Source organism: Acanthopagrus latus, chromosome 6 (genome assembly GCF_904848185.1).
Source record: "Acanthopagrus latus isolate v.2019 chromosome 6, fAcaLat1.1, whole genome shotgun sequence".
In the NCBI taxonomy this organism is placed as follows: Eukaryota; Metazoa; Chordata; class Actinopteri; order Spariformes; family Sparidae; genus Acanthopagrus; species Acanthopagrus latus.
The window spans coordinates 1331873-1352059 of record NC_051044.1 but is presented as its reverse complement, the minus strand read 5'-3'; the positions used below and the strand labels follow the sequence as shown (position 1 = coordinate 1352059).

At 42.1% G+C, this 20187-nt stretch overlaps 2 protein-coding genes across 2 annotated transcripts; both read left to right on the top strand.

Annotated features, from left to right (window-relative positions):
• Nucleotides 1–1101: 1101 nt before the first annotated feature.
• Nucleotides 1102–9130, top strand: manf (mesencephalic astrocyte-derived neurotrophic factor). Its single transcript, XM_037100330.1, has 4 exons — nt 1102–1325; nt 2428–2555; nt 5022–5163; nt 5714–9130. Exons 1-4 carry the CDS (start codon nt 1238–1240, stop codon nt 5896–5898), a joined length of 543 nt encoding a protein of 180 aa, XP_036956225.1. The 5' UTR covers nt 1102–1237; the 3' UTR covers nt 5899–9130.
• Nucleotides 9131–12022: 2892 nt separating this feature from the next.
• Nucleotides 12023–15689, top strand: rbm15b (RNA binding motif protein 15B). The gene has a single exon (XM_037102190.1). It carries the CDS (start codon nt 12659–12661, stop codon nt 15185–15187), a length of 2529 nt encoding a protein of 842 aa, XP_036958085.1. The 5' UTR covers nt 12023–12658; the 3' UTR covers nt 15188–15689.
• Nucleotides 15690–20187: the final 4498 nt, after the last annotated feature.

Sequence of the window (20187 nt, the reverse complement as noted above, 5' to 3'; positions counted from 1 at the left end):
GAAAGAAAGAAAGAACAGGAAGAGCAAGAGGAAAAATGTAGCTCTGATAATAATTGTTTATTCAGTTCATTCAGTCATGAACAAAAAGAGAGTTTCTCTGTTCATTGACATTACTTCCAAAAAACTACAGACAGCTCCTTTAAAATTAATACATTTAATAATATTATGAAAAATAAATTTCAATCAAATAAAGAACGTTTAAAAATCTAACAATAAATGCAATAGTAGAAATGATAATAAACTGACCTCAGAGAACACAATTTATACTGTTTGACTTTGTTTACATGTGGCGGATCCTGCCACCCCTCTATCTTCAAACAGTGTTCTGGGACCTTGTTTTCCTCTGAGAGCAGCTTGTTTATTCACTTATAGAACACATTTTGTATTATTACCTCAGTAATAATGCCAATATTAGAATTACAAGTTTGAATTTCTTCTTCAAAACTAGAGTTCACTTTTAATCCAGAAGTTATAAGTGCATCTACAAGTTTTAAAAGAATGAAGTTGCAGCTCACACAAAAAACCCACATCATGATAATAGCTTGTGAACATTTGAGGTAAAATATAATTTACAAGCGATAAATAATCTTTAACATTATCCTATAATCTATCAATAGGTTTGTCTTTTGTTGAGCATTTCCTTATTCTTTTTCAAATAATATTTTCTCTTCTATATCACTATTCTACAGGGTTACTACAGTAATAAAATAGTACTGAGGTAGATTTACCTGTTCATTTTGGAATAATAACAATTTACAATTTGAAAAAAATGTCTAAACAAGATTATTATTATATCATTTCATTTTTCTCTCTGTGGCTGTCGAGCAGCACCATTATGATTCGCAGGTTTTTGTTATTTTTATAAACAAAAGTTAAAAAATAACTGAAAACATGAAACAAAGTTCTTTTTTTATACTTTCACGTGCAAACACTGGATGTGAGCACGGGGCGGATGTGGCCCAATCACACGGCGCCAACTGGACGTTGTTCCCGGAATGTTCCGTCTCCGTCCAATCAGAGGAACATGCGTGGAGGACTACAGGAAGCGACCGACCTCTCGACCAATGAGGTGCCGGTTGCGTAGTGTGACGTGGCGCCGGACAGCCCGTACAATCAGGAACGGTTGCTGCTCACTTTTACCGGCGTCTGTAGCGGAGCAGCGTTAGCGACCCATGAGGACGAGGTGTTCCGAGTTAGCAGCGGTTAAACATCGACACGTCTGATTATTCCAGCCGACATGTTGTGTCTCAGCGGGTTGTCGGTGGCTCTGGCGCTGGTTCTGGTGCCCGGTCCAACTGAAGCCCTGAAAGACGGAGACTGTGAAGGTAGGTTCGGCTGCTAGCTTCAGTTAGCTAACACAGCATCAGCTGAACGGCTGCCTGCGTTCAGCAACTTTTTAAATGAGAACAGGTACCGGAGATGTCCGGTCCAGTAGAACCGTGAGCTTTCTGTGGGGTGAAGAACAAGCTGCTGTCGTTTCTGATATATCAGTGATGCTCACAGATTTATTACAGAGTTGCTAATCATTCTCCCAAAGCTGCCAGTCTGGTGCTCTCAAAAAACGGTTTGTCATTAAATTCTGGGACTGGGAGTGAAACTTAGACCAGAACCAAGACCCGGACCAGTTCAGCTCACAGGTGGATCAAATATCAAACAGATATCGGATGTTTTTAATTAACAATGATCAGTGCTTAAAGGTACAGTATGCAGTTTTAGTTTAATTCAAACTAATGATTTCAATAGTTACATTATTAATGAGGTAAGTATACAAACTTAAAAATATTTATTTATTTCCATAAGTGAATTATCAAGCTGCTCTGGTGGCAGGGTCCGCCACTTACACACAAAGTAAAGCAGTGTGAAATTGTGTTTTTCCTCTCAGGTTAGTTCCTGTAACTACATGATACATGACAAAGAAACAGTATAGAGTTATGTAACGAGTTAGATGCATGATTGTATAAACCAGTGCTGATACCAGGTAGTTTTCAAAAAACGAGAAAATCAGGTAAAAGTTTTCTGTTACACAAGCATCTTTTTCTGCATCATAATCTAAAATAAGTTTTCATATCAGACAACATTTCCGCCAACACAGATATTTTTGTGACAATGACGACCAAACGTTGCATCAGTCAGGCCCTAATTATTTTTATTATCGATTAAGAATTTGTCTCTAAAAAATGTCAGAAAGAAATGAAAAGAACAAACTGACTGAAAGGACAAAATATCATAAAGATCCTGCAGTAGATCAACAGCTGTACCATCATTTCTATATAACCTGATATGTGTAACTTTATCAGTCAGCTCATTAGCTTCAGACAAAAGTTCTGTTCATAGGAAACATCACAGGATACCTGATTTTCAACTTGTGTTAATTTTCTCCCTGTCAGTAGTGAAATTGTCTAATAAGTATTCTCCTCTTTCTTCCAGTGTGTCTGACCTTCCTCGGGAAGTTTTATCAGTCGCTAGAGGAGAACCAGGTAAAGTTCAACAGCGACGACATCGAGAAGGCCCTCATAAAGACCTGCAAAGATGCTAAAGGGAAAGAAAACCGCTTTGTAAGTAAACCACAGATCGAGTCGTTTTGATCCTGGATGTGTGGAGCATGATAGTCGTCACTTCCTTGATCAGTTAGATTTTTCTGGACAAAATTGCAAAGATCAATAAAATGCCTTATTATCTGCTGATGTGCTGGTATCACATTTTCATGCTTTGATTTTTGTGGTTGAAATCACCATGATGAGCGTCCGGTTTATCCTCATGCTACAGCTGGAGCAAAGAGGAAGTAAAATGACTTAACACTGTGGTCGCCTTAGATTTAATCAAACCCGATGAACTGAGAAGCATCAATTATATTTATCACACAAAAAGCAAGTAAATAGATTAAAGATTACTACAGTTGACTGTTAGTTAATTTCAGTGCAGCGTCGTGTCTGTGGCTCCTCGTCCTCCATGATTTCCTGTGTGCTGGGATTTCTTGCAATAATTCTTATTTACAACATTTCAGTCCTCAGATTTTTTTTTTTTTTAATTCATAATTTAGATTTGTGGCAGCTTAGTTAAGCATTTGTTCTGAAATCTTTGGTAACATTTGATCCACTAACCTGACCCATCCAGTACAGATGAGAGCAGCTCATCCAGGTACTTTGCCCTTCGTGTTTCATTACATGACTGTCGACTCCGAGCTGAGTGGAGGTGAAAACAGGTCGAGTTTAGCTCCATGTCCAAAGTTACCTTATGCTGTTTACAAGCTTTATTATTAGAAGGCAGGTCAGTTCAATTTATGTGTGTTATTAACATTAAAACAGCCTCAGATCCTGGAGGACTATCGAGTGGACACACCGCTTAACCAAACTCCATTCTGAAAGCAGCTGTTTTAAGGTTGGGTCTTATTTTTTTCATAGTAAAAAGTGTAATTACAACTTTATAAAAGCTCTTTTCTGATTTACTTTGTCTACAGAAACAATCAGCGTCTGTGTCCTTTACCTAATGACATCATTAACTAACCTGTGATAAGGTGTTTGACACAGAGACACACACACTGACTGGTCCGGTCTCACATCTCCTCTCTGTGGATGGCCTGAAGCCACAGATATCTTCTCTTACTGTCCTCCGTAAATAGATAAATCCCTAACCTTCAAGATTTTACAGCATTTGATGTGTAAATTTGCAACACAGCAGCTTTTAGGCGTGTCACAACTGTCTGTTCTGACAGCAGGAGAGTGACGTGTGGCTGCTCATCTATGCTTTAATAACTCATGTGAAGTGGAGTTTCTCCCACGAAGTTTCTTCCTCTGAGCCAGCAGGCGATGTTTGTAGCTGAGCTTCTCATGTTGGTTCTGTTCAATGGACAATATATTCTCAGGAAAAGCTACTTTTGCTTAATTGTCCTCTGTTTTGCTTTCGTAATGCTTTTTAGACACACCTACATGTTCAGTAAATGAAATGTGAGATTAAACACTGAGGATAATATAATTAAAAAATGGCTTCATGTAGAAGTCTGACACACATCTTTTTAAAGAAAACAAACTCAGCTTTCTTTAGTTCTGTCTGAGGTCACAGTAGATTAAACACTTAATTGAGGTTTTTTTAGATCCTGGAAAATTCATCTATTCTCACACAAAGTAAATGTAAAATTGGGACTTGAAATGAGCGAAACTGAAACTTTAGGTCCTTCTGAATCAAATGATGTGTGACACTCGATCTTTGGGGATTTAAAGTCAGTTTCTGATCCGACCATCTGACATGTCTGCTGTGTCTGTAGTCAAAAGGCAGAAGGTGAGAACAGAACAGCGACGGACCGCTGCACAGTCGTATCTGTCTGTCGCTGTAGAAGAGCTGAAGAATGTTTGTCGGTGATGGATGTCTTTCCCTGAATGTAACGACTCAGCACCTTTTTTTTTTTTAAACTAGCTGCACCTCTTCAGGAGGGCGAGGAGCTAATTTTATCGCTGCAGCTCATGGCCAGAGGAGCAACTGCTCGTCACACATGGAGCCGGTTTCACAGATCCGGCTTGGTCTCTGGTGGTTTATCAAAACTAGACTATTGCCTCGCGTTGTTTGCCTCCATCCACCAGACTCTAGGAGGAGTAGCAGGTCTGCTTTCACACAGAACATGTTTAGTTCAATTCAGTGTTTGAGTTCAGGAACGTGTGATTTGGTTGGTATGTTCTTCAGCAGTCCCCGATATAAAAAGCCACCCCGTAAACATCCTCTGGTAGTTTTACAGCAACATGCGACTCTTTACCTTCATCAAAGAGGTTTTGTGTCTGTCAGTTTGTCAGCAGGATTACTCTACTACTACTGTTCAGATTCCTACAGAACTGTTATGCAAGTGTTTATTTATAATAAGAGGTCCAATATTGGTCAGTCATGCCAATGATGCAGGATGACATCACCAACATATGTTTAGTCCTGTGAGAGTCTTCTGTGAAAGTTTATTTTTGAGAACTTCATTTTCACAGCATAATTTACATTTATAAAACAGTCCAATCAGCTCTTTGCCTCTCGTGTCACATGTCTAGTGTTACTACATCGGGGCGACGAGTGACGCAGCCACCAAGATGATCAACGAGGTGTCGAAGCCTCTCAGCTACCACTTCCCCGTGGAGAAGATCTGTGAGAAGCTCAAGAAGAAGGACAGTCAGATCTGTGAACTGAAATACGGTGAGGAGGAGAAAAAGTTACATTTCTACTTGCAACCATACTTTTGTCTTTTCAAACCATAACTGAGACACAGGGGATGTGAGGAGATGCAACAGTCGGCCTTCGTCACAGCCAGTTCTGTGATGTGAGTTTGATGTCTCTGGGCCCTTTAGCAGCATCAGATGATACTGGTACTGAGACCAGCAGCAGTGTGTCTTTGTGTGGGTGTTTTAATCATGTAAAAATGGCTCTGAGGTGATGTTCCTGCAAATGTATTCATGGATGGAAGGCAATAAGAAAAATACCGCCACAATGATGTATGATGTATCCTGCAAATGTCTTTTAATTTTGAGGGACAGACGTCGACACCTGCTGTGTCGTAGCATTGATCACTTTAGTGCTTCTGCCCGTCAACAGACCTGCTGACATGTTTGTATTCACTGTAACTTATCAAACAGTGTGTTCTCCAGATGGATAACACATTATTTTACCCTTGTAAAACATAAAAACACACACACTTTATTACAAGAGTTTGACATTCATCATCATCATGTTGTGTCTTTTCCTGTAGACAAACAGCTCGATCTGACCACAGTGGACCTGAAAAAGCTTAAAGTGAAGGACCTGAAGAAGATCCTGGAGGAGTGGGGCGAGTCCTGCAAAGGCTGCGCCGAAAAGTCTGACTTCATCCGCAAAATCACAGAGCTCATGCCCAAGTACGCCCCGGCAGCAGCCAGAGCACGGACAGATCTGTAACGAGGGGCGAAAACACATAAAACACAACTTTGGAGGACGACCAGGAGAGTAGAGGAGGAGGAGAGTTTTGTCTGACATGTTTGTCACGGTCTTTAGAGCGTGGACACTGATTTGGTAATCCCACCCTGATTCAGAAGTATAGATGTTCGTGGGCTGAAGTTCTCAGCTATACTTTTAAATCACATGTCGGGGGACGAGCAGAGTTTGAGCCGGGGAGGAATTCATCAGGAGCACTGATTTTAAAGAGGACATTTGAGCTTTAGAGGAGTTTTTCTGCTCGTGTAGTCGATACATTTCACAGTACGTTGGCTTAATAAGTGACTTCTGGTTATATTCTCCAACAGTTAGTCCATCAATGCATTTTAATGGAGAGGAGAGCGCCTGAGTGACTCTTTAGTCGCCGAGCAGAGAGCAGCTGTGTTCGATGCAGGATGACAGCACATGTTTTGTTGGTCACTGTAAATCCTGCTGTTCACAAACCGATCACATCTCCAGCCTCTGCAGACACCACCTGATAAGATCATAATGCCAAGATGCATCCTGGGAATTCATCATGTTTGAACAATGTGTTTACTGTCGACTTCACCCTGATTTCCATGACGTCCTGTTGAGGAGGATGAGTGAACGCCGATGTTGAAGGAAAACTGCTCCGTCTAAAAACAATCCTGACATTCCCACATTTGTTAAAGGTGAAAAGTTAAAGTTAAGTTATTATCTTCATATTAATTTCGAAGTCAACAAAATATTTCAGGAGCTTCACAGCAAGTTGGTGTTTCAGAGATTTGTTTTAAAACAGAAAAGAAAAGAAAAACATGAAATGGCTCCAAACGGCTCGTCTGCTGTGATCCAAGTCTCCAAAACCCTCGAGATGCTAAATTGATTTGAAAAAAACATTATTTACACCCTTTTTTAAAATTGAAATCTTCACTGTAGCCGCGACGCTTAAAGCGCTAACGTGCACCCTGTCTCGACCGCATGTCAGGTGTAAATAACATCTTTATAATTCAGTTTGGGATCGAGCTTTATGGAGCCATTTTATCTTTTTGGTTTTTTTTATGTTTTAAACGTGTCTGCAGCTCCTTTGCAGGAGTTTTCAGTCTGTATCGGCCCTGAATGAATCCCTTTCCAATGTAATCCAGGACAAAATGCACATTCCTGCAATTTAAAGTTCATCTGAAGTTAAGATGCACCTTCAGTACTCTGAGTTTGTCGGATCAGGTGGTCATCTTCCAAAGACCTTTCATTATGAAATTCACCCTTTTTCTGACTAACTACTCTTGAGTAGATCATTTATATTTATAGCAGCTGGCAGCATGAGATTGAGGCGATTACATTAGAAAGGTATATTTTAATGGCTGTATGAAGAGCAGGAATGATCACAGCAACCAGAAATGTTTGTTGATGCCCATGTGGGTGCGTCAGGATTGTGTTGAGATCGAATGAGAAGACTGTGAAGCTATTAAAAGTCGTGACCTCCCTCCTGCTCACACATCCTCTGTCCTCTAAACCTTCAACTGAATCCTTTTATTTAAATTCACAAAGTCAGCAAAGTCTACCATATTCCAACGCAGTCAAACAAACAGCAGTTATTAAAAAACTGAAATTAACTGATTGTTTTTGTTCTCACTCATGTTACATTCAGGCTTTTTGTAGAACAGCAGTGGCCAGTAATCCACAAGAAGTCTGATTTTATGGAACTGGCTCTAAATACTCAATTCAAAACGAGAACTCAGAGGACATGGAGTACGTGTGACTGTACGGTTTAAAGTACAAAAACCTTTCAGACTTCAAACTTTTCACATTTTTTTTTATGTTTCAGACTTCTTAAAATGGAATTCATGTTTGTTTTTTTTCTCAATCCACAGACAACATGCCGTAAAAAACAGGATCTGGAGTTTTCTGGTTAGGATTGTTAGGACCATATTTCAGAAAATATGCATTATAGAAGCTGATTGAATTGTGCCATGAATTACACGCTTATTGATTTTAAAGGCAAGAAAGTCACGTTTAGATTTTTGTGAAACGTCGTCCCGCCTCAACACCAACATGGCCGTCACATCACATAAAAAGTCTTATACTTTGACAGTTTTGAGACAAACTACGACTTTCTCAAGCTGAAAAACTGTCTTTTCAAATTGACATGTGTAATATATGGAACAACTATTTCTGTCTATGTATTTTTCTGAGTTAAGGTCTGTGGGGATCCACTGAGACGACAGGGAGGGACTTCACCTCTCTGACGTCTCAGTCGGTGTTGGAGTGAAAGACAAGCGATGCAGTCAAGAGAATCGTCCAGGTTTTAAGAAGGAAGCTTGGAATAAAACAGGCGACGTCTCTGGCTTTTCAAAACCTGCTGGCTACATTACCCACAATGCAACTTGGTCAATACGCGATATCACTGGAGATAGTTTATCCAAATATTCGTACTTCCTGTAAACACACTTAAAGTTTTTCATTTTGTTGACTTTCCTGCAACAGCAACTGTGAAACAAAACAAACCGTGATCAGACTGATGAGGAAACATGTAATCCATTTTAAGACGAGTCTGGACCAAATGTGGAAAACGCAAGTGTCCATGTGCTTCGAATGTTAAAGTATATTTCGCTGGTCTTTGACTCAAGGAGGTTCAGAAATCCTCCTTCTGTCAGAAGGATAAAAAAATATTTAGGTAAAATATTTATTGAGGGTTTTTTAAAAAAGGATTTACCTCTTTTCATTTCTAATAGGTGATTCCACACTTGGGTTTGGGTTTTTTTTGTTGTTGTTGTTGGTCCGACTGAACATCCAGATGGTTTCTGTAGTGCTGCTGTCCGTGTCGTGAACCTTGTGACTCATGAAATATGCCTTCCATGCAGCGCCAGGATCGCTCGCATTGTAATCCAATCAGGAGTATAAATTAAAAGTTGAATGTGGGGAACTGAAAATGTTTGATCCCCACACCTGTGTCAGAACACAGCCAGAACATGTTCCTGAACACGGAGGGGAGAAACTGTTCTCCCCCCGTCCCCAGACTGTTGTGTTTTTCAGAAGGGATCCACATTTTATTGTTTGATGTAAACAAACAGTGTCTACTTATAATATTAAGAAACGGTTTTGTGATGCTTGATAAGACTTGATGGGAAATGAAAACTTAAAATATGCTGTTGTTTCACATTGACCTTTCATGTACAGCCCCAGGCATTTGTTACAACTGTACTATTCTACTTTTTCATTAAAATCTGAAAAAAGTTCATCTGATGTTTTCTTTCCTTTACCTTGAGTGAGTTAAACTGAATTTAAATGTGTTGGATCTGGATGAAAACAATCTCATTGGACCAAGAGCAACATTCACCGACATTCATCTGAAAATGATTCCCTCCTTTTTTTTCACCTGAAAAAAATTCTCTGGAGAAAATGTCAGTGGGTGTGCACTTCATCCTTTATTCTGGTCAAAACATTTGTTTTTCACTGTGTTTCACACAAAAAAGTCTGCTAAAATAAAAAAGGAAAGAAAATTGGTGCCAGACATAATTTTTGTTTTTATATCTTGTGCCAGAAGTTAGAATTTATTTATTTATTTATTTTTTGGTGCAACACATGATTATATATATTTTTTGGGGGTGTCTTTTTTTCGGAGTGACCACATCGTCCGCAAAAAGCAGAGATGAAATCCTGTGGCTCCTGAACCGGACCCCCTCCGGCCCCTGGCTGCGCCTAAAAATTCTGTCCATAAAAATAATGAACAGAACCGCTAACAAAGGGCAGCCCCGCCGGAGTCCAACATGTACCAGGAACAGGTCTGACTTACTGCCGGCAATGTGAACCAGACTCCTGCTCCGGTCGTACAGGGATCGTACAGCCCTTAGCAGAAGGCCTCCGACCCCGTACTCTCAGAGCACCTCCCACAGAATGCCACGAGGACACGGTCGAATGCTTTCTCCAAGTCCACAAAACACATGTGGACTGGTTGGGCGTTTGAACCCTCGAGCACCCTGCGGAGGGTATGGAGCTGGTCCAGTGTTCCGCGGCCCGGACAAAAACCGCATTGTTCCTCCTGGATCCGAGGTTCACCTATTGGCCGAATTCTCCTTTCATTAATAATAAAAAAAAAAAATGGTGTCATGACATTTTTTTTTATTTGGTGTTACACAATTAATTTTTAGAAAAACTATTGGTGTTACGTGAAACTTTTATTTTTTTTATTTTTGGTGTCACATGAAAAATAATTTAAAACCAGTGCCACACATTAATTTTATTAGATTTGTGACACAATTTTTTTCTTGAATTTGGTATCACACGATTTTAAAAAACAAACAAGTTGCTGTGTTGAATACACTTTTTCCTTTTAATTTGCTGTCACACATGAATTTTTTGAAAACAGTCACAAATTATTTAAAAAAAAAAAAAAAGTTTTTTGGGGGCACACATGAGTCAAAGACCAAATTTGTTCTCCATTCTCTCCTTAATGTCATCGTCTTGATCTAGAAAAGCAGCCATTTCAGTCTTATTATTATACAAAGCATAAATCATCGATAGTTCAGGTGTGTTAGTGTGTTAGCAGAGGCTGTCAGAGGGAACCTGTCTACAAAGAACATGCAGTGTGCGATCCTGAAGTGAGAAATCTGTGGAGACCAGTCCCACAAACTGAACAGCTCTTCACTTTCGGAAATCTTATCTAGCACCTCCTCTCACCTGGCCTGTGCAGAATGCTCTTATCTCCTCGTACTGGAGGTCCGGCCTTCCTTCAGCCTCTCATCTTTCAGTCCCACCACCTGGGAGACGAACAGAGGAACAGAGCAGTTCTCATGAAGCACATTTTGTTTCACTTCATCTTCCTGTCTACTGTGTGGAGACAGAAACACGCTTTAGATAGAAAAGGCGGCACATTTGCTCCAAGGTAAGAGCGGCAATGTGCCGGAAGCACGAAGTTGAGCAGCAAACAAATTTGTCTTCAAAATAAGAGCTTTACATTGCACCCCACAGGAGTTTAGAACTGGGTTCTTAGCGGAGGGCTTTTAATTTGAAAGTAGCGACCGTTAGTAACTTGCTGCTACAACAACAAGCGGACAGTGAAGACAGCTGCAGAGACCGAGGAGACGCTGCATCTCCTGGATCTCAGCAGCTGTCCAGCTGCTCATCTTGACGTCTGCGGATGAAGTGATGGACTGACTGCTGTGATCAGCTGCTTCCTGGTTTTAAAACTCCCCGGCTGTGGGTCGCAGAACAGTGCAGGTCATCGACACCTCCGCCCACCTCACACAGAGGCCGGCACATCGACGGCTCGTTTTTAGACAGTAATGGGGGCAGAAATAAGTGTACCCTCTGAGGTGGCAAATTGTCAGCCCAAAACAGAACCCCAGTTTGCCGCCCTCTGTCTAAAACCACCGACCGAGCCGCAAAAAGGACCGGCAAATTGGCAGCAGCGACAGCTAATGTTCCAGATTTCTGCTGCCCTCCAGAGGTTCCAGTCTCACCTGCACCTCCTGCACTTTGGGATGTGTGTATAGAAACTGCTCCATCTCAGCAGCGTGGATGTTCTAACCTCTTCGGATGATCACGTCCTTCAGACGTCCTTCAATGCGGCAGTAACACAGGCTGTTCAGACTGATTACATGTAGTCAGGAATACAGATAACCTTTATAATAACCGGCTTTATGGTCTATAAACACCAGTTGCAACTATATAATGGCCATCGAAAATATTCTATAACCCAACTGCAGAGTATTAATGTCTTCTCTCCTTTAAGCCTTGTTGTATTTATCTCTTACTAAAAATCTAATATCTTTTGCACTCGATGATGTGTCATTTTCTTCCCCACGGTATCGAAATCAATATTTTACAAGGTGTAGTAACAAAGCTAGATATTCCAGTAGCATGACAACACTATAAGAACAGCTTTAATTTCATTAACATGTGCTTTCTGTGTAAATCTGTGTTTTGTTTCTTTTTGTAAGAACATTTCTGCCATATAAGGCAGGAAACAAATATTAAAATGTAAAAAAAAAAAATAATTCTAATCAAAAATTGGCATCAAATGAAAAAAAAAAGTTTGGTGTCACATTAACATATATATTTTTTATTTATTTTTTTTAAGTTGGTGTCACACATGAAATAAAAAAGGGTTTGGTGTTATATGACATTTTTAAAATCAAAATATTAATTTAAAAAATGTTTGGACATTTTTTCTTTATTCACTCTTTATTGCCGTGAACAAATGTTTTCTTCTGAACTTTCTGTTTTGGGTCAAATCTCTTGTGCCAAAATAGTAACATAATATATTGTTTACTATATATTTTCAAATATTTTTGTTATAGTAACATGTCCTGATATATTGTTACTATATTTTTAAACATGTATTTCTTACAGTAACCTGTCCAGATTTATGTTTAAATTTTATTTCCATGGTAACACGTCCTGTTATATTGTATATATTTTGATAGTAACACGTCCTGTTATTGGTTGGTGTCCCAAAAAAAGCGTGGCATGTCATAACGGCAGCCGTCTGACGTCACCGCAGTCTCCGCCCTCCACAGGGAAAGCGCACATTCCTATTGTCCAAGATGGCGGCGTAGGTGCAGATCCTCGGATGCTGACATGTTTTTAAACGAGTTTATCCTTTTATTTCGATATTTATGCAAGTATTCAGCGGTCCGAGTGGTAGCGTTTCTCTCCCGGAGCTGTCGTCCGCCACGTTATCTTCACTAACACTCCTGGAATTCTCTCTCCGGGCCGGATTCCCGCTGCAGGCACCGAAAAGTTTGGGCTCCATCATCCTTTGAAAATGAAGAGGCAGGCCGGGAGAGACACTAGTCCGTCCAGGGCCGCCACTAAACGGGTGCGGGAGAGGGAACGAGAGAGCACACGGAGAGAGGAGCTGCCACCGCCGCCGCTGGCTCTGCTGCTGGCGGAGAGCCGGGGATATCACCGGAGGAGCCGGAGCAGGGAGCGAGAGAAGCCGCGGCTCAGAGAGGAGCGAGCGGCCGCCCTGGAGCTCCACCACCGACATGAGCTCAGCCTCCTCGGTCGACCGCCGCTGCGGACCACGGCGGCGGAGCTCCCCGCAGCCAGGCCGGGAACTCTGGAGTACAAAACGCTGCTCATCAGCAACCTGGGCTCGCAGGTGTCGGACGAGGACGTGGAGGACGCGCTGTTTCACGAGTTCAAAAAGTTCGGGGACGTCAGTGTGAAGCTGTCGCACACTCCGGAGCTCGGCCGGATCGCATACGTGAATTTTCGCCACCCGGAGGACGCCAAAGAGGCCAGGCACGCCAAGTCGTCCAGGTTGGTTTTGGGTGATCGACAGCTTAAAATCGAGCCGATGTACGTGCGGAGGCGGAGCGTCACGCCGCCAGATGTCGGATATGTGCCTCTGCACGCACCGTACCCCTACAGACAGCGGTCCCTGTCCCCGCCCGCGGCCGGGGTGAGCAACATCAGGGACCTCAGAGCCAGACACTACGCCCTGGAGACCCTGGGACTCAGCAGAGAGAGGGAGAGGCTCTTGGATTATTACGGCATGCTGGATGAGAGGGGCCGGCCCTATGGCTTCACTCCTATGCCAGTAGTGGAGGATCTAAAACCTGAGGATGACCAGAGGGCGACCAGCAACCTCTTTATAGGAAATTTGGACGGTAATGTCACAGAAGTAGAACTGAGGAGGGGTTTTGACAAGTATGGCATCATTGAGGATGTTGTGATTAAACGCCCGGCTCGTGGACAAGGTGGAGCGTACGCTTTTGTAAAATTTCAGAACTTGGACATGGCCCACCGGGCCAAGGTGGCCATGCAGGGGCGGCTGATTGGTGGAAACCCGATAAAGATTGGTTATGGTAAGGCTAACCCCACCACGCGGCTCTGGGTGGGCGGGCTTGGGCCTACGAACTCCCTCGCCGCCCTCGCCCGGGAGTTCGACCGCTTCGGAAGCATCAGGAATATTGACTATGTGAAGGGGGACAGTTTTGCGTACATCCAGTATGAAAGTTTGGATGCGGCTCAAGCTGCCTGCGGCCAGATGAGGGGGTTCCCTCTGGGTGGCCCTGAGCGGCGTCTGAGGGTGGACTTTGCTAAAGTCGAGGAGGGAACCTCTCGGCCGTTTCCTCCTGGTTATCAGCCCCCCGTCACTCCCCTCTCTCACTACGAAATCCTCGGGGAGACCTACAGCCGCCATCGCAGCCTGGAACGAGAGCTGAGGGGAGCCAGGGACCGCTCCTCTCCCCCTCCACACAGCCTCCTCTCCCAGAGGGACAGAGACAGGGCCCTGCTGGAGAGAGACTACCCCACCAGCCCCACCCGGAGCGTGGAGAGGAGAGCGGCAGCAGTGGAAGCTTTTGGGAGGAGCGGGAGAGCAGCAAGGAGCCGCAGCAGGAGCAGAGAGCGGTGGCTGAAGGAGAGGGAGGAGAGGAGGAGCCGGAGGAGGAGCAGGAGTCCGTCCCCCGACAGGCTGACAGAGGAGAGGGACAGAGAGCGGGACAAAGAGAGGGGGAGGTCGAGGGTCCGGGTTCCAGGAGGGGCCGCGTCTCCTGACGCCAGCCCAGATCGCGCACGGGTTCGAGCTCCTGACTCCACCACGGAGCCCAGAGACCAATCCCCCGACAACGCTGTAGGAGGGCGTCACCCAGCCACCAACGAAGAAGAGCCGCCATCTGGTCGCTACCACAGCAAGAGGTCCTCCATCGAGCACCTCAACAATCATCACCATCGAAACAGCGAGGTCGTCGCCGCCAGCTCTCCTGCGATCCACACAGACACTAACACCTCGCCTCCTCCCAGCACGCTGTCAGAGTTCGCCCAGGCGTCGCTCTCCAAAGCGTGGCACGGCTTCTTCGCCCTGAAGAACAGCAGTTTTCCCACAGACCTGTACATGCTGGAGGGGGGCGTCTCATTCTTCAACACGGTGATGAAGGACAGCCTGAAGCTGCAGAGCCTGAACCAGCCCAGCCAGCTGAAGATCGCCCAGAGGCTCCGCATGGACCAGACTCGACTTGATGAGGTGTCGCGCCGCATTAAACTCGGACGGCCTGACGGGTTCGCTATCCTGTTGGCCACCCAGGGCCCCGTCGACCGCCAGGCCCCCACCCCTGAGCCGGGACTGCAGGTGCGCTTGCTTCGACACCTGGTGACGTACCTGCGGAACAAGGAGGCAGCTGGAGTCGTGAGCCTGCCCCCCGCAAAAGAGGGCGGGCCGGGAGCGATGCTGTACGCCTTCCCACCGGGAGACTTCTCCCAACAGTACCTGCAGGCCGCCAAAAGGACTGTGGGAAATCTGGACGAGGAGCACATGGTTATTGTTATTGTTAATGACACTAATTAACTATTACACTGCAGAGTTCATACATGTACAGACATTTAAAGGAACAGTTCACCCAAAAATTAAAACTCAGTCATTCTCTCCTCCTCCTGCTGATATAAAGTCAGGTGAAGTGTCGTAGTCCACAGAACAGTTCTGGAGCTTCACAGTGAAACAGAGTTGCAGCGTTCTTCTAAACGACTGAAGCAGCTGAGACTTGATTTAAAACAGAAACAACCAAAAAAAACCACAATGTTTCCATAAAGCTCGTCTGTTACGATCACAGTCTGCAGGAGCCCCGAGATCACAAACAGATCTGAACACGTTTAGTTAACAGCTACAAGCAAGATTTGTAAGAGGATTCAAATTCAAACTCAGTCTTAATATTCACAATGATAATGAGGTAATGAGACAAACTGTTTCCATAAGTGAATAAACAAGCTGTTCTCAGAGGAAAATAAGGTTTGAGAACATTGTTTGAAGCTAGACAGGTGGCAGGGTCCGCCACACACACACACACACACATATATATATATATATATATATATATATATATATATGTGTGTGTGTGTATATATATATATGTATATATATATGTGTATATATATGTATATATATGTATATATATATATATATGTATGTATGTATGTATGTATGTATGTATGTATGTATGTATATATATATATATATAACTTTCTCCAGAACTGTTCTGTGGACGACTCTTCAGTTTATATACGACTTTATATTTTGACATGACGGTCTGAATTTTCATTTGTCAGTGTAACTGTTCCTTTAAACACACACACACACACACACACACACACACACACACACACACACACACACACACACACACACACAGAACTGAGAGGAAACTCTGACTACGAAATACTTCCATGTTTTAAAAAAGCTGCATTTTATCGTTTTATTCAGTATGGTAGAAATGAAACACACAGAAAAGAACACTACATCTTCGACTCTCTCTTCCACATTTATTACTGTCTCTGGCTGTCACAGGATGATTCTACATCTCAAGGTTTCTTTGTGGGATTTATTCGGTGTTGAAACGTTCTGTTAGGAGAAACACGTAGCGGTCGGGGATGTAAACGTTCACGCCTGCTGCACATTCAGGCGCTGCTGTTGCTTTTGTACTCTAAGCTGTAACATACAACACTAAATCTGAGGGGATTGTTTATATGCCTATTTACTTTATTTGTCTTGTTTCCTTTGATCGATTACCAGGTTATTCTGTGTATCCATGATGCGAAGGACTGGGAGGTTTTATACAAAGTGATTGTACTGTAAGCTGAGTGGGCAGTTCGTCTCCTCGCCGGTTGAAACTGTTGTGACGTGTTTTCTTTCTCCTGTTGTTTAAACACCAGCCGCCACAGCCTGTCGAGACAAACGTGAATCTTCCGACCCGTCCCTGTGACTGTATATTTTACATAGCTAGTGTTTTATCAATTGAACCATTCCAGTTTCTTCTTTCATTTTGAAAGGTTTGAGTGTGTTTGGTTTGTCGTTGCATGCCGGAAAAGAAAAAAAAAGTTATATTTTGTCCGTCTAAAAAGAAATGTATGCCTCTCTTTCAGTAACCTGTTGTCTCTTGAGATGTTTCAGATACATGTTCAGCTGTCAAACTGGTTCGGATTTTATATTGTATACCGACTTTTATTCAATTTTAATACATCAGTCCATCCATCTCTTATTGATCCATGCTCCCTGTTCTTTTTTATCTGCCGTCACTTCTCAAGATGTCTTCATGATCTCTGTGGCTCAATGCAAACATCATCTACAGGATGTTTTGAGTAGCTGCGTCAACTGTCAGGCTCTTTAATAATCTTTAGAAAAGCACAAATGTTTTATTTCCAGTCAGACTCACATATCAGCTTCAGAGATATTTGTCCTACTAACCTGTCAGAATTTAACCAGCTGAACTGATCCGGACTTCATATTCTGTGAAAACTACATTGTGATATTTTTAGGCGTTAGATCTCGATGAAATCTCAAATTATAAATATCAAATATCACAGTGTTTCTGACCCAATACTTTGTCGCTGGGACAAATTTTCCAGGGTGACACAATGAGATTTTTGATCAGTAATCTCCATTGATGTGGATATAATGACTCTGTGGGTAAATACAGGTATTAGTGCAAGTATAAACAGTCTGGTGAGTTCAGAAAATCAAATAAAACACACACACAGCAGCTTCTTCAGACCCATAAAGTTTCAACCCTTTCAAGCATCAGTGACTGAATCTCAAAGTCATTTTTTAAAATCTTTGTTTTAACACTTTAGTCAAGAATTGTGTTTATTTTTTGAGATTTTGTGGACACCAGTACAAACAGTGATTCAGGGATATCTGTCAGCTGCAGTACGAGGTTCTGACCACCAGGTGGCGCAACAACAACGTCCACAACTCCAAATGATTTTACGTCTATTATTTTGAGATCTAAGGTCATAAATTCAATGTGGCAGAGGGAAGATGAAATATCCTCTGGCACAACCTACATTTTGTGATTCTCAGAAAATCAGACAGGAAAAAAATTTACAACGTGAAATGTTATAAATACTTGAGCTGATTAATGTATTTCTGTCAGAAAAATGTTAAAATCTGGATTTCTACCATTTGATTTAGTTGAAAAATATATTTTTTATCTGTCTGGTTTCTGAGGATAAGAGGATTTAACAGCTGATCCAGAGGAAATTAGTTCATGACGTCTTTCCTCTGCCATCTTGTATTTATCTCGCTGTATCTTAAAATGACAAAGAAGTACAAAGATTATAATCTGAAAATGTGTCAAAACAAATGTGGAACTTGCATCAGATGGTGTTCAGATTTCAGCAGTGTGGTGATGTAAGAGACACTGAAGATCAACATTACAGTTATTACAGTATTTTGATTATTTTACAGCACAAACAACCAAACGTGTAAAAGTGAAGACGACTGCATCAAACTGAATTTACATGATGAACAAAACACACCAAGATGATACGACACACGTTTAGGTGAACATACACTTTAATCATTTGTCTATAAAATGCCATAAAAAATAGATTCTGTCCATCACAGTCCGGTGGGTCGGGACCAGTTTGACACATTTCAAACTGATTGTGTGTTTTGACTAAAGTGGGTTTATTTGTACAGAAAACAAAGTGATTCATAGTGATTCACAGACGACGTAACAGGTGTCAAGAAAACAGAAAAAAAAAACATTTGAACAGGATTTAACAGATAAAGCAGGAGAAGAAGAAGAATCACAGAAATGAAGGAACAATGCAAACAGAAAAGGTTCTGACGATGTGGATCATGAAGGTTAAATTCTGCTTCTCCAGGTTTAGTTTGGAGTCAACAGATCTGATCCCAGACCAGCTGAGAGGTTTAATAAACCACCCAGTGTTTTATAATCCAACAGCCGTGTTTCACAGTCAGTTCTTTGTCCACAGTGAAGATCTGAGAGCTGGACTGATGTCGTCCCTCCTGGACCTGCTGAGACCTGCAACTGAAGATAAACAAAAGTTTCACTAAATCCTGCTGAGATGGATCCTCTAATTCTTGATCTGTTCGTAAAGGAACAGTTCACCCACACAGACATTATAACTGAAGTGGCTGGGAACTTGTTTTAACTTGGGACTCGTGTGTCTTTACAGCCCGTCTGCTGTAATCCAGGTGCTGAAGCTCTGGGGAGGTTCAGCACAAACCAACAGGGTTAAAGTTTGGAGAAACAATGTGACAGAAACAAGATGTCCTTAAAAATATCCACTGATGTGACTCAAACTGTGGTCGCCATTAACACCTCCACCTCCTCATGTGAAGGTCAAATTAATAATCTTGTATTGTGATATGCAACACTTGGTACAAACGTCACACTCAGATGTATCTGTGTTTAACAGAAACGTTAACAAACATGATCTCCTGGAAGCCGAGCTGTGTAAACAACATCTTCTCAGATGATTCTCTGAAATCACATCAGTCAAACACTAAACTGTGCTTGTTATTGGCCTTTTTTGGCAAAAACATTTAGAGGACTGCGACTCTCTGCTCTCCATCTGGAAAATAATTTAAGCATGACTCATTTTTTTATGTGCAAAATGAAACACACACAAAAAAATTATAATTTTGTCTCAGTAGCCTCCAGGTCATGTGACCACCTGACTCAAAATGTCTCCCTGCACTTGCTGTAAGAGAAACATGTCTGTTTTCTTTCAACAAACAGGTTTATCAACATTACGTCAACAGAAATGGCATCATGAACCATTTCTTTCTTTCTTTACCAAGCCAGTTTGAACTCAGCCTGTTAAGAACAAGAGGTACACCTGTGAACACACACCTGTTGAAACAGGGGAGGAGCCACACTGAGCCTGTGATCCACAGGTGTGATCGTCCAGGTACAAAGTCAGAGTCCATCTTTAGTTGTCAGAGCAGAGTGAGAGTTAATACGACCTGAGAGAGAGAGAGAGAGTGTGTGTGTGTGTGAGGGACACTTCCTGTTACTTCCTGTTACCTGTCCTCTGCAGCTCATAAACAAACCCATGATGCATTCAGGGATATCTTGTAAATTATGAAATCACCACTTTAAGCTCCTGTTTTCCTTTGTTGACCAACATCAGCTGCTTCTGTCATTAATGTCTTGTTCTTACAAGCAGTTTTTTCACTGATTATCAGTAAGATATCACAGTCAGTTACATGAAAAGAAACTTAAAATCAAACTTTTATGATTAAACTCCAGAATCTTCTACAGTAGGTCCAAAGATGCTCCTGTGAGAGCAGTAATTCGTTCACCGTTTAAATAACTTAATGCTAAAATAATTAAGATGATTAATAATTAACAGACACTATAACATTATTTAAATAAAATTACTGTAATTGAGCTCTTGTATTATGACACTTGTATCCTATAAGTTCTCCCCTTCTCTCACAATTCCGACCAACATAGTGAATATTTATTAACAAGCTCAGTGTTCATTTCTTTTCTCTAACTGGCAGTAATGAGCTGGTGTGAAGCCTGAAACAGACACAGA

Excerpts from the sequence above, each read along its gene's own strand:
- manf (XM_037100330.1), top strand. The coding sequence starts at position 1,238 with ATGTTGTGTCTCAGCGGGTTGTCGGTGGCTCTGGCGCTGGTTCTGGTG. Across the intron at positions 1,326-2,427 it reads GAAAGACGGAGACTGTGAAG|TGTGTCTGACCTTCCTCGGG; the intron begins GTAGGTTCGGCT and ends TCTTTCTTCCAG. Across the intron at positions 2,556-5,021 it reads AAGGGAAAGAAAACCGCTTT|TGTTACTACATCGGGGCGAC; the intron begins GTAAGTAAACCA and ends TCACATGTCTAG.
- rbm15b (XM_037102190.1), top strand. The coding sequence starts at position 12,659 with ATGAAGAGGCAGGCCGGGAGAGACACTAGTCCGTCCAGGGCCGCCACT.